The sequence below is a fragment of the Pristiophorus japonicus genome, chromosome 1 (genome assembly GCF_044704955.1).
Source record: "Pristiophorus japonicus isolate sPriJap1 chromosome 1, sPriJap1.hap1, whole genome shotgun sequence".
Lineage (NCBI taxonomy): Eukaryota > Metazoa > Chordata > Chondrichthyes > Pristiophoridae > Pristiophorus > Pristiophorus japonicus.
Window position 1 is genome coordinate 249,946,824 of NC_091977.1, and position 14,566 is coordinate 249,961,389.

Genomic DNA, 14,566 nt, shown 5'->3' on the forward strand with positions numbered 1-14,566 from the left:
ATAGGCGCTATATAAATAAAAGTTATTATTATAAAGACAAATTAAGGTATTGGAGCTTCATTTTAGAGAATATTGAAAGGATTAGTTTTGTAATCCCATGTCCCCAGTGGAGAGCTACATTCGCAGGTGAAAGAATTGATGATGAAGCCTAATTTCCAACCCTCCCTTTCTTTGAGGGCTTCATCTTTTCTGGGATTGCAGCATTAACCCTGGAATGTGATCCGTGTCTTTCTCTAATTCTGCATAGTTAGAAATGTATAAAATTAACTTCTATAGATTTAATGTGGTAAAAGCTAAACATAAGTTGCAAACTGTGAATGACATATGGGAAAAAAGGATATAGGAGCGTAGGTGGATTGTGTTACAAATACTGGAATGGAAGTATGCAAGTCACACTTTAAAAGATGTTAGCAAGCTCTGCTGTCCTGTCAGCAGAAATACCAAGAGGAGGCCTCAAAAGAGAGGCATGTACATGTTACTGGTACATTCAAGCCCGATGAAGAAATGGAGAGCGAATATCTAATTGTAGCATTTATTTCATAGTGGCGTGATGACTTTGTTAATGGATGGGTAAAAATACCAGTTACACATGAAACGCAAGAGGAATGCCTTGGTATGGCTGTGCTCGATATGATGAGAATGGCAAAGGAGAAGGACCAATCTCCTTTGGACATCTATCATGCAAACAGGTGAGAAGCCAAATATTTGTAATCACTTTCTTCCCATTCCATTAACCTTGCAACTACTTACTCAGTTTGGAGACTAGAGATAGATAACCTGTGGATAGGGAGCAGCTGTGATCCCATGGGGATTTAATGTTCAACTAATATACTACACGGGACCCTTTGCAATCACTGTGAGCATGTAACCAAAAAGGTGCTCATTGGATTTCGGTGCCAGTAATCACAAGATCGATATAGATGAAGAAGGACCAAATAAACTTAACCATCAAGAAATATCCTTCATGAACAGAGAGGGTTGATGAGGGTAGTGTGATTGAAGTGATAAAGTACCACAAAATAGACTTGGAGGTGGATTGAAGGGGTAGTGGCTGCATGGATGCAAAATTGGCTAAGGGACAGAAAGCAGAGGTGTACAGTGGTGTTCCCCAGGGATCGGTGTTGGGACCACTGCTCTAGTTAATGTATAACCTGAACTTGGGTGTACGCATAGGACCCGATATTTACGGAGTAGTGGGTTTGGAGAAAGGGGGGGGGGCAGAATTCTGGTTGAGCAATCCTGAAGTACAGTTTTCCCGAAACAGCTGCAGGGTGTCTTTTAAATTTTTTCTGCAGGTTTCCTGCCTGGAAGTCAGCCTGATTGACAGGTCGCCGGCTGTGGCACAAGCCATGGAGCAGCGAGCAGCTAGAGAGACAGGGAGATATCACAGTAGGGAGGGTCTCTGGGGGGTGGGGGACGATGGGGGTGAGGGATGATCGTGGTGGAGGGAAATGGTGGTCGCGGTGGGGAGGGGTCGGGGAGAGGTCATGGTCGGGGAGGGTGTGGGGGGGTTCGGGGAGGATGTGGGGAGGGGGCGTCGGGGAGAGTGTGGGGGGTGTTCGGGGGAAGATGTGGGGGGTGTCGGGGAAGATGTGTGGGGGGGTCGGGGAAGAGTGTGTGGGGGGGTCAGGGAAGGGTGTGTGGGGGGGGGTCAGGGGAGGGTGTGTGGGGGGGTCGGGGGAGGGTGTGTGGGGGGGTCGGGGAAGATGTGTGGGGGGGTCGGGGAAGAGTGTGTGGGGGGGTCAGGGAAGGGTGTGGGGGGGGGGTCAGGGGAGGGTGTGTGGGGGGGTCGGGGGAGGGTGTGTGGGGGGGTCGGGGGAGGGTGTGTGGGGGGGTCGGGGGAGGGTGTGTGGGGGTTGGGGGAGGGTGTGTCGGGGGTGTGTGTGGGGGGGGGTCAGGGGAGGGTGTGTGGGGGGGGGTCAGGGGAGGGTGTGTGGGGGGTCGCGGGAGGGTGTGTGGGGGGGGGTCGGGGGAGGGTGTGTGGGGGGGGGCGTCGGTGGAGGGTGTGTGGGGGGGGGGTCGGGGGTGTCGGGGAGGGTGTGTGGGGGGTTCAGAGGAGGGTGTGTGGGTGGGTGGGGTGGAGGGGAAGTTGGGTCGAGGGGGTGGGTGGGCAGTGGGGGAGGTGGGTCGGGGGGTTGCGGTCGGGGGGGCTGGGGGAGGGGAGAGATCGCAGTCAAGGGGGTTTGGGGGGGAGGGGGGGAGAGAGAGATCACGATTGGGAGAGGGCGAGGGTGGTGGAGAGATCCCGAGGCCTGGGAAACCCAACTGAAATGGGTTAAAAATAGAAAACCTGTAAAAATGGAGGCACCCAGCCTCTTTAACAGCTATTAACGCCCGAATCGCTTCCTGGGAGCAGATTGGCTGCCTGCCCCCATCCTGCCTCCGCTAAAGCCAGAAGTAGGCAGGTTGTGGTCGGGTTTGAAATATTGTAATTTTAACTTCTCTCCTGACCCAGACCCACCCATTCCTGGGGATTAAAATGACCTGCATAGAGTACAAAAGCAAATAAGTTATTCTAAACCATTATAAAACACTGGTTAGGCCCCAGTTTTGTGTCCAAATCTCACCACACTTCAGGAAGGATGTCAAGGCCTTGGAGAGGGTCAGATTTACTCGAGTGTACCAAGGATTAAAAACTTAAGTTATGTGGAGAGACTGGAGTTGTTCTTAGAGCAGGGAAGCTTAAGGAGAGGTTTCATAGAAGTGTTCAAAACCATGAACGGTTTTGAAAGAGTAACAGAAAATGCTGGAAATATTCAGCAGGTCAAGCAGCATCTGTGGAGAGGGAAACAAGAGTTAACGTTTCAAGTTTTTATTTCAGATTCCAGCATCTGCAGTATTTTGCTTTTGTATTAATGTTCTTTGTAAGTTGTGTAGCACTCAGGAGCTTCCACGCAGCCAGCCAGCTCACTTGCTTTTAAATGGGAAAAACCGCACATGCGTGGAATATTAAATGAGTCCTGCACCGAAACAAAAAATTAAAGGGAACATTGGTAACCAGAAGAGACAAATTTAAGCAAATGGGCAAAAGAACCAGAGGTGACATGAGGAAAAGTGAGTTATTATGATCTGGAATGCACGGTTTAAAAGGGCGGTGGAAGCAGATTCAATAATAACTTTCAAAAGGGAATTGGATAAATATTTCAAGGGGAAAAAATTGTAGGGCTAAGCGGAAAGAGCTTCAAGAAATATCCGCACCTTCCATCTCCTTCATTTTAGGAGCATTCAAATTGGCACCTCGTGAAGAGAAGATACCACAGTGATGTGTTGTGTGCCTGGTGAGGAAAATATCCAGCTCTCTGAATTTTGCAAGAGTTGTTAACAGTTTAAAAAGCTTCCAACTTCAGTAGCCTTATCTGTATTGTCCAAACACATTTCTTACACTAGTTATTGTTTCTTTATCTTCACGTTGGAGAATCATGTGAAATGGAAGGTTTCACAGCCTGAATCAGTCCGACAAGTCAGGATGTGAACATTCCTTCCATGATCATAACCATGGGTCTTGGACAAGGAAAAGCTCCATTTGTTTATTGTCTATTAACCTGAATCCAACTCAACTTGCCAACGATTTTTCAGAAGATCATTGAATGGTACAGCATGGAAGAAAGGCCACTTGGCCCGTCGAGCTTGTGCCGACTCAGTCCCACTCCCCGTCCTTTCCCCGTAGCCCTGCAAATTTTTTTCCTTCGGGTAATTATCCAACTCACTTTTGTAAGATAAAATTGAGTCTGCCTCCACCACCCTTTCAGGCAGTGCATTCCAGATCCTAACCACTCGCTGCGTAAAAATTTTTTTTTTTAACGTCGCCTTCTTTTGCCAATCACCTTCAATCTGTGATTCTCGACCCTTCTGCTAATGGTAACAGTTTCTCACTATTTACTCTGTCCAGACCCCTCAGGATTTTGAACAGCTCGATCAAATCTCCTCTCAACCTTCTCTGCTCCAAGGAGAACAACCCCAGCTTCTCCAGTCTATCCACGTAACTGAAGTCCCTCATCCCTGGAATCATTCTCGTAAATCTTTTCTGCACCTTCTCTAAGGCCTTCACATCCTTCCTAAAGTGCGGTGCCCAGAATTGGACACAATACTCCGGTTGGGGCCGAGTCAGTGTTTTATACAGGCTCATCATAATTTCCACACTTGTATTACTTGAAGATGTATTACTTGAGATGGTTTCCATTTATACTAGTAATTGCATTGTTTCAATTCCAGTTACAAATCGTTGTTGCCGAAAAACATTCGCCTCCAGATCCAAAATTACCACATTGTAACAAGGAAGCGGATCCGATACAGATTTTACAAGTTTATCCGGCAATTCAGCCAGTGCAATGCAAGCGCTCGAGATTTGAAGTTGAAATACCTGATTAACATGGAAATGCTGCAGCCTGCCTTTTTCTCTGAGTATTTTGAAGTGAAGGAGCCAGTGCGAGGACCGTCTGGAGAAGATATGTTTACAACCATCATTGTAACCGGAAATGGAGGCATTCAGTGGATGAAGGGGAAATGTAAAGACCACAAATTTCAGTCCGATCAGGTAATTGGCACAATGATTTAAATACTCCACTTGCATTAGATGTAGATTTTATAGGTAAGGCATGTAGAAAGGTTATACCTGTTAATATACTGGCACTGTATAAAATTTCAATTGTAATCCAGCTTTCTTCACTGAATATATTTACTTGATTGAGATGCCTCACTCAGCTTATGAAGGTTAATGTGTAAGCTGCCACCATTGGCAGGAAATTCAGTTAGTAAACACCCAGTGATGTCCAGGTTCATGAGTGTCGGTGGAAAGTCAAACAGTAGAACGCATCTGCTTGGAGTTGTCATTCTTTCACTTTCAGAAATTGTTATTCTGGCTCATTGAGTTACATCGAGTTTACAGCACAGAAACAGGCCATTCGTTCCAACTGGCCTGTGTCGGTGTTTATGCTCCACACGAGCCTCCTCCCACCCCACTTCATCTAAGCCTATCAGCAGATCCTTCTATTCCTTTCTCCCTTATCCTCATCTAGCTTCCTTTAAATGCATCTTTCCTATTTGCCTCAAATACTCCTTGTGGTAGCGAGTTCCTCATTCTTATCGATCCTGTGATAAAGAAGTTTCTCTTGAATTCCCTATTGGATTTATTGGTGACTATCTTATATTTATGGTCTCTAGTTTTGGACTCCCCCACAAGTGAAAACATTTTCTGTATATTTCTGTCACTATCAAGCCTTTTTAGTATCTTAAACACCTCCGAACAGATCACCTCTCAACCTTCTCTTTTCTGAAGAAAAGAGGCCCAGCCAGTTCAGCCTTTCCTGATAAGTATATCCTTTTAGTTCTGGTGTCATCCTTGTGAATATTTTTTGCACCTTCCCCAATGCCTCTATATCCTTTTTAGAATATGGAGACCAGAACTGTTCACCGTCTTCCAACTATGGTCTGACCAAGGTTATATACAAGTTTAATATAACTTTCCTGCTTTTGAATTCTATTCCTCTGGAAATGGACCCCAGTGTTTGTTTTTTTTAGTGATTTGTGTATCTTTACCCCTCGTTCCCTTTGCTCTTCGACCCCATTCAGACTCTTATTATCCAAGCAGTATGTGGCCTCCTTATTCTTCCTACCAAAATGCACCACCTCACACTTAACTATATAAAAATTAATTTGCCAATTACACACCCATTCTTCAGGTTTTTAATTTTTTCCTGAATTTTGTTGCATACTTTCCTTGTATTAACTACACTTCTCAATTTGGTGTCCTCTGCAAATTTTGAAATTGTACTTCCGATTCCCGAGTCCAACTCATTAATGTAAATTTTGTTACGAGATCTTCCTGCTCTGTCTGTAGACCTTCCTTCCCTAGCATCTAAAACCACATATAACATGTATACTTTAAAGAACATTGAAGTTTAACTTGTTTAATTCAAATGAAATGGGGTAAAAAAAAAATTATCCACAACAGCATTCGTTGTCCTTGTAAAGGAAGTATCAATTTATTGAATTTTACAATGTGGATGAATCGAAGAACATATACCAATCTAGGAAGTTGTTTGTTTGTTGGGTTCTCTGGAAGGTTTTAACCGATCATTGACAAGCATCCAGTGAAGCGGATGATAGGAATGTATTGCATTGTTATTCCTGAGTTGGTGAAAAATGCTCAAAGTTAAATGTCTTTCTGCTTGGCTACACCATAGGTCAAGATGCAAAGGTTATCTGTTGATGTTGGTGCAAGTCAGCTATATGAAGTAATATTCATGTTTTTTTCAAGTATTATTGCCTTGATCTGACTGCTAAAACTATCACACTTGTGCTCCAGATATCCTTCAACAATAGAGATCCCTGCTTCTACTTTCTATATTGCAGTGAATTCACTTGAATATGTGGAGTTTAAATAATAAGGAAGTAATGTTAGATTAATTACTGTAACACTGGTCTTCCTCATTCTCTGAACAGAGTTTAGCCTTTATATGCAAAGCACTCTCCTGCCTCCTCAATCTTTTATCTGGTCTCATGCCCTGGGAGCTTTCTTTTTATGTGCATGCTTAACTCCCTCATTGCATCAAATGAATTGCAGTACTGCTGCCTTCTTTGAAAAGCAGTGAGGTGTGCTTTCAGAGTGTTATGTATGCAATAAAGGTACAAACTGAGTACTGTTTAAAATGAACAAGATACAACCTTGTTCCTGCTTTATTACGGCCCAAAGCGCCTGACTCACAAAATGACTGGCCTTTTATCCAGAGCAGCACCATGTGTGTGATGCTCAGTAGCCTCCAACAATGACACCATCTGGTGGCTACAAACAGCATGTACATACATGACAATACCCTCTTCTGAGATCTTATTACAGTCTTTCACAGGTTGAGACGGTCGGTGCTTTATGCTCCCGGGTTGACCGTCTGTTTGATTCTGGCCTTGGGTGAATGTGTGGAGTCTGTTGTGGCTGGTGGCTGGATGGTTGACTTGTTGGGGGTGGCAGTGGCTATGTCAGGAATTGCAAGTCCATTTTCATTGAACAAGTCCGTGATGGAAATTCCGGGTTCACTGATGACCCTTGAGTCCACTGAAGAGTAGGTTGGTTGGTTGTCGACGGTTTCTTTGTCCGACTGCTCTGACTCATCTGTGTATGTGCCTCAGCTTTGTTTGATACATGTGTTTCCTGCAAATTTGCCCATTCTTGAGCTTAATAACAAATATTCCTTGGCCATGACCGTACCAGCGATCCATTTGGGACCCTGACCATAATTCAACACATATACAGGATCATTAACAGAAATCTCATGTGACACAGTTGAGCGATTATGGTACCCTTGTTGACTCTTGTCTTCATGATTACTTAAATCTGGGTGTACAAGAGATAACTTGGTCTTAAGACCTCTTTTCATCATGAGTTCAGCAGACGAGACCCCTGTGAGTGTGTGGGGTCTTGTCCTGTAACACAGCAGTATGCAAGAAAAGCGGGTCTACAGTGACCCTTGGGTTACTCTCCTCATGCTTTGCTTGATAATTTGTACTGCACGTTCTGCTTGCACGTTGGATGCAGGCTTGAACGGTGCTGACCTTACATGTTTTATGCCGTTAAGTTTTACAAACTCCTGAAACTCCTGACTGGTGAAGCACGACCCATTGTCGCTCACCACGATGTCAGGCAAACCATGTGTCGTGAACATGACATTGAGATTCTCTATGGTTGCCGTGGACATAATTATGCATTCTATCCACTTTGAATTAGCATCCACCACCACTAAAAACATCCTGCCCAGGAAGGGACCTGCAAAATCTACATGGATCCTGGACCAAGGTTTGGATGGCTATGACCACAGACTTAGCGACGATTCCGTTGGTGCTTTGCTGAACTGCATGCATGTGTTGCACTGATGCACGCATGCTTCCAGTTCAGAATCAATTCCTGGCCACCATACATGGGACCTGGCGAAGGCCTTCATCATCACTATACTCGGATGTGTGCTGTATAACTCGGGCACAAACTTCTCTCTCCCTTTCTTAGGCATTATAACTCGATTGCCCCACAATACGCAATCTGCTTGAATAGACAGTTTGTCCTTGCGACGAATGTACGGTTTGGCCTCCTCGCACATTTGCTTAGGTATGGCAGACCAATCCCCTTTGAGGATGCAATCCTTTACCATTGATAATATTGGGTCCTGGCTGGTCCAGGTCTTAACTTGTTGAGCCGTGACAGGGGTTCCTTCACTCTCAAAAGCATCCATGATTAACAGTAAATCTGCTGGTTGTGGCGTTTCCACCTCCAGTGTGGGCAACGGCAACCGGCTCAAAGCATCGGCACAATTCTCTGTGCCAGGTCTGTGGTGAATGACATAATCATAGGCAGATAATGTCAGTGCCCACCTTTGGATGCGGGATGAAGCATTGGTATTGATACCTTTGCTCTCGGTAAACAACAAAATGAGCGGCTTGTGATAGGTCTCTAATTCAAACCTCAGACCGAATAGGTATTGATGTATCTTTTTAACACCGTACACACACGCTAAAGCTTGTTTTCTGCCATACTCTTTCTGCTTTAGACAAACTTTTCGATGCCTATGCGACAGGTTGAAGTGACCCCGACTCATTGGCTTGTTGTAACACGCAACCAATTCCATATGATGATGCGTCACAGGCCAAAACTAAACGTTTACATGGGTCATAATGTACCAGCAGCTTGTTTGAGCAAAACAGATTGGTAGCTTTCTCGAAAGCTCTGTCTTGTAATGTGCCCCACACCCAGTTGTTGCCTTTTCTCAATAGCATGTGCAGTGGTTCAAGTAAGGTGCTCAATTTAGGTAGGAAGTTACCAAAGTAGTTGAGTCGACCCAGGAACGAACACAGCTCCGTCACATTCTGCGGCTTGGGTGCATTCTTGATGGCCTTGGTTTTCACGTCAGTAGGTCTGATGCCATCAGCGGCGATTTTCCTCCCGAGGAATTCGACCTCCGTTGCCATAAAGGCCCACTTTGAGCGTTTAAGTCCGAGTCCCACTCTGTCCAAATGCAGTAGAACCTCTTCCAGGTTGTTCAGATGTTCCTTGGAGTCACGACCGGTGATCAGGATGTCATCTTGGAACACGATGGTTCTGGGAACGGACTTCAGTAGACTTTCCATATTCCTCTGGAATATTGCTGCAGCCGAGCGAATTCCAAATGGACACTTGTGGTAAATAAACAGTCCTTCGTGCATGTTAATGCACGTAAATCTCTTCGATGACTCGACCAACTCCTGCATCATATAGGCCGACGTCAAGTCCAGTTTTGTGAATGAGTTCCCTCCGGCTAGCGTCGCAAACAAGTCATCAGCCTTCGTTAATGGGTACTGATCTTGTTTCGAAACCCTGTTGATCGTAGCCTTGTAGTCTCCATAGATTCTGACTGTGCTATCACTTTTCAGCACAGGAACAATGGGGCTGGCCTTTTCATTAAATTCGACCGGTGATATGGTCCCTTCACGCTGGAGTCTGTCCAGTTCAATTTCGACCTTCTCCCTCATCATATACGGCACTGCCCGAGCTTTATGATGGACGGGTCTTGCATCTGAGTCCACGTGGATCTGCACCTTGGCTCCCGTGAAGTTACCGATACCCGGTTCGAACAGCGAGGGGAACTTGCTCAATACTTGGGCACATGCATCTTCTTCCGATGACCACGTCTTTTATATCATTCCAATCGCATCTGATTTTCTCCAACCAGCTCCTGCCGAGCAGCGTTGGGCCATTGCCTGGAACAATCCACAGTGGTAACTCATGAACTGCACCGTTACATGACATGTTAATTTGTGCACTGCCAATCACCTATATCAGTTCTTTGGTGTACATGCGCAGCTTGGCTTTTACAGGGCTCAGCCTGGGCCTCACAGTCTTAGTATCGCACAGTTTATTAATTGCCCTCTTGTTCATGATCGATTGACCCGCCCCCATGCCCAGTTCCATCGATACCGGTATCCCGTTAAACTTCACATTAATCAAAATTGGTGTTCTCTTGGCTATGAAGGAGTACAGTCCATACACTTCCTCCTCTGGCATCTCAGATTCCGTATCCGGATCCGCACTAGTCTGACTCTCATCATCCACGTGGTGTGTCGCAGCTCGCTTGCTCATCTGCGGACACTTGCGCTGGAGATGCCCCACTCTCAGACAGCCTTTGCAACTATATTGCTTAAATCGGCACTGCTGGTGCCGATGATTTCCCCCACAACGCCAACACGGAGAAGTCGGATACATTCCTACTGGCGGACTTTGGGCAGCCACGGGTTTCGCGAATGCAGCTGGATAGTCCCTGCCATGTGCCGCTCTGCCGAACGCCGAATCAATCGCATTTACAGTACTTGCCGAGGTTCGGTTCTTCACCGAGATTTGCTTTAAACTCCTGTCCATCGTCATACGTGATTGAGCGATCTGGATCGCCCTTTTGAAGTCCAACTCCTCCACCGCGAGAAGTTTGCGCAGGATCACCTCGTGGTTGATACCAATAACAAAGATGTCCCGCAGCATATCTGCCAACACCGTCTCGAACTTGCACGGTCCTGCTAGACGTCTCAGGTCGGCAACGAATTCCGCGGCACTCTGGCCCTCCGATCGAACGTGTATAAAACCTGTATCTCGAGATGATGGTGCTGTCGTCTGGCTTGAGGTGCTCCTGTACCAATGTACACAACTCTTCGTATTTTCTCTGTTGGATCACTAGGCATGAGTATATTCTTTATCAGACCGTAGATCTTTGAACCGCACACAGTGAGGAACACGGCCCGGCGCCGATCTGCATAGTCGACCCCCTTCATTTTGTTGGCCACGAAGTACTGGTTCTAATGGCTCACAAAGTCTTCCCAATCTTCTCCCTCCATGAATCGCTCTAAAAATCCAATCGTGCTCATTTTGCAAACAAAGGTTCTTGTATTCTCGTCGCCAAATGTTCTGTATGCAATAAAGGTGCAAACTGAGTACTGTTTAACAGAACAAGGTACAACCTTGTTCTGCATTATTACGGCCCAAAGTGCCTGACTCACAAAATGGCTGGCCTTTTATATCAGAGCAGCATCATGTGCATGCTGCTCAGTGGCCTCCAACAATGACGCCATCCGGTGGCTACAAACAGCATGTACATACATGACACAGAGCCTGGCCAAAATGTTCAATAAGAATGGGAGAAGTCCACATGATCAATTAGGAACCAAACCATCGATGGAACAGAGTATCCATGCTGTCTCACATTTGATGCATGACTTGAGAGCTCAGATGTTAAAACCTGTAAGCGATCATTGCATCTAATACATGTTGATCTTAAGGATGTAGCTTGACCTTCATAGTCTTTGATTTAATTTTATGGTTTTAATTGTGTCTCAGGTTGCACTCATTATTTTAATGATGTTTAGTAACTTATAATACATTGTCCCATTTCATTGGTTCCCAGAGCTGCTATCTCTATAAACATCAGGGCCAGATTTGAAATTGGAAACTAGCTTTCGCCTTACTTGACATCTTGTTTTTTATTTTTACAGCTATCTGGCAACTTTTCCTGGTATCATGACTGTTAGCGCTTGTTTGTGGCAATGCTGCTAATCTAGCAGTTTCTATATTTAACATTATATGAGTGAATCGTGACCAGTGATAGAGAGATAGATCTGCGTGTTGTCCGTGCACAGGTAGAAGCTGACGCCATGTCTTTGGATGAGGTCGCCAAGAGAATCTGATTAGAGAGATTCAAACATGGGGTTGCAGTTCGGATGGGCACAGATTTATTCGGCAACAACATGCTCAAGACATTTGGAGGAGAAAGGGAGGCTAGAAATGGGGCAGTACTTTGTAAGGTCAAAGGGACCGAAGGTGGTGTATTTTTTTGAGAATGGTACTGGTGGTTTTGAAAGGAAGGCGGAGAGCATCTGAAGAGAGGGAACGATTTACAATGTCCGCTAGCATGATTGCCAGGAACAGAAGTTGGCTGGTTATTAGTTTAATGGGAATAGGGTCAAGAAAGCCGGAGCTGTGCTCATTTACAAGATGAGCTCCGAGGGACATGACTGGAGGTAGGGGAGAAGTACAAGAAAGACGTGGGTTCAGAACTAGGGTGGGGAGGTTTGGCTTGGTGGGCAAGGTGAAGTGGGGAAGCAGTAGAGGCAGATTAACGGATGGTCTCAATCTTAGTGACAAAGAAGTCCGCTCACTTGTTCGAGGTGCAGGTTGAGAGGGCAGGGGGAGGGAGTTTAAGGAGCTGGTTGGTAGTGGGAAAAAAGAAACCAATGGTTATCTTTGTTCTCCAACATGATCTTGGTGCGATGGGCTGTTTTGGCAGATAATGAGACTTAATAGCGCTTGATGTAATCCAGGGAGATCTGGTGATGGGTGGCTAAATTTGTTGTGTGTTTGGTGTATGCTTTTGGGTTTGAAAGAGCTAAGATGCAGACCATACTAGAGGGATTGAATGGGATAGAAGATCGAAAAGGTTTTATTGCGGACAAGTGCATCAAAGTGGACATGAAGGAGTTGTTTAGAAGATTAATAGCTGCAAAGATATTGCGGAAGTTGATTGGCAATTCAAAAGTTTTTTAAGGGATGGACATAGAAGAAAGTGGCGTTGGAAAGGGTTGTGGATATGATTGATGAGGACTACAGGGAGGTGGTCACAGAGGCTGTGATTGAGACCAAGTGGAGTAGAGAGGCCATGAATTGGAATGGAAGAATTTATGTTGTGGCGGGAGGGGTTAAGGGGGAAGGTTTAGAGAAATAGGAGGGCAATTAATTCAATGCAGAGAGGGAAAGGGGAGCTGAGACGGAGATTAAAATTGTTATGTATGGAGAAAGAGTCAGACTGAACACTGAGCTCAAAGTAAAGTGTGACCTTAGTCTTTTATTGCAGGTCTCCAGAGTGCCTCTCCAATCAGTGAGGCCTCCTTAAATACCTGTGCTCCCAAGGGATTATGGGATCTCTTGGGACTCCAAGGGATGAGCCTTCTGGTGGCTGTACAAAGTAAATACAAGTTCACATATATAACAACAATCATGGGGGATAAGGAGTCGCTCAGTACAAAAATTAATGGAGGGAGGATATAAAGTACCCAAAGGAGGGAGAAATAGAAGGTGGTATGACTGGGTGACGGGAAGGGGAGGTAACAGGAGAAACGGGCCCGAGAGTGACTGAGAGAAAAAGAGATAGAATTAATGGGCTCAGGTTCTGAATAGCAGCCAAAATGGTCATACAAGTGGACACAGGAGAAACTCAGCTTCCATGGGCAGAGCATAGATTTGAAGAGATAATAAAACAGAAAATGCTGGAAATACTCAGCAGGTCAGGCAGCATCTGTGGAGAGCGAGAAACAGAGTTAATGTTTCAGGTCGATGATCCTTTGTCAGGACTGGTAAAAGTTAGAGATGTAACAGGTTTTCAAGCAAATGTAGGGGCAGGGATGGCGGGGCGGGGAGGGCGGTAGGGAAGGAACGAACAAAAGGGAAGGTCTGTGATCGGGTGGAAGACAGAAGAGATTAAATGACAAAAGGGATGATGGTGCGAGGCAAAAGGAGATGGTAATGGGGCAAGTTAAGAAATAAAAGATGGGTCTAGATAGGGTGTAAATGGAGATGGCAGAATCATCAACAGCTGCCCTGGGAAAGAGAAAAAAGAAAAAAAATAGGGACAGAGGTTATGTTTTGAAATTGTTGAACTCGATGTTGAGTCCGGAAAACTGTAACGTGCCCAAAAGAAAGATGAGATGCTGTTTCTCAAATTTATGTTAAGTTTCATTGGAACAGTATAAAAGGCAGAGGACAGGAGATCCACTCCCACTCTGATCTATCCGAGGCTCAGAGTTGCAATTTTTGCCCAGATTTTGTGATTCTTTGAGATGAATTTGAAATATACAGTTTGAGCATGTGCAGTGTACCCAATATCCCAGGCTACATGACGACTGCACAATCACCACTATTTTTTTCCCAGCTTCTTCAACTTTCTGCTCAGTAGCTTCTCGTCAAATCATTGAGTAACGAGAGAGCAAATTCTAAAATCTTAATGGAGGTTAAATATAATTTATTTTTTACAGAGGCTGTGTCAGTATGTCAGTACACATCCAGTTGCAGCTTTTGTTATGTTATAGGAACTTCAGAAACTATTCAGCTGATCGTGAGGGGGTGGGGGAAGAGAGGGTGAGAAAGTACATCTTTTTGAGACTAATGTTAGAACATAGAACATAAGAAATAGGGCTATGTGGCCCCTCGAGCCTGCTCCTGCCATTCAATAAGATCATGACTGATCTGATCCTGGCCTCAACTCCACTTCCCTGCCCGCTCCCCATAAACCTTGACCCTCTTATCATTTAAAAATCTGTCTTATCTCCACCTTAAATACATTCAGTGATCCAGCCTCCACAGCTCTCTGGGGTAGAGAATTCATGACCCTCTGAAAGAAGAAATTCCACCTCATTCCCGTTTTAAAGGACTGACCCCTTATTCTGAAACCGTGCCCCCTAGTTCTCGATTCCCCCCAGAGGGGAAACATCCTCTCTGCATCTACCCTGTCAAGCCCCCTCAAAATCTTACACTTTTCAATAAGATCACCTCTTATTCTTCTGAAGTCCAATGAAT

At 45.3% G+C, this 14,566-nt stretch overlaps 1 protein-coding gene across 7 annotated transcripts in view; it reads left to right on the top strand.

Annotated features, from left to right (window-relative positions):
• Positions 1-14,566, top strand: part of LOC139269514 (tyrosine-protein kinase JAK2-like) — a 375,442-nt gene that overhangs the window by 259,252 nt on the left and 101,624 nt on the right. For all 7 annotated transcript variants that reach the window (XM_070888377.1, XM_070888376.1, XM_070888382.1 and 4 more), the window contains 2 exons: positions 544-689; positions 4,213-4,534. In XM_070888377.1, the coding sequence (XP_070744478.1) occupies positions 544-689; positions 4,213-4,534 (468 nt within the window). The remainder of the gene's footprint in view (positions 1-543; positions 690-4,212; positions 4,535-14,566) is intronic.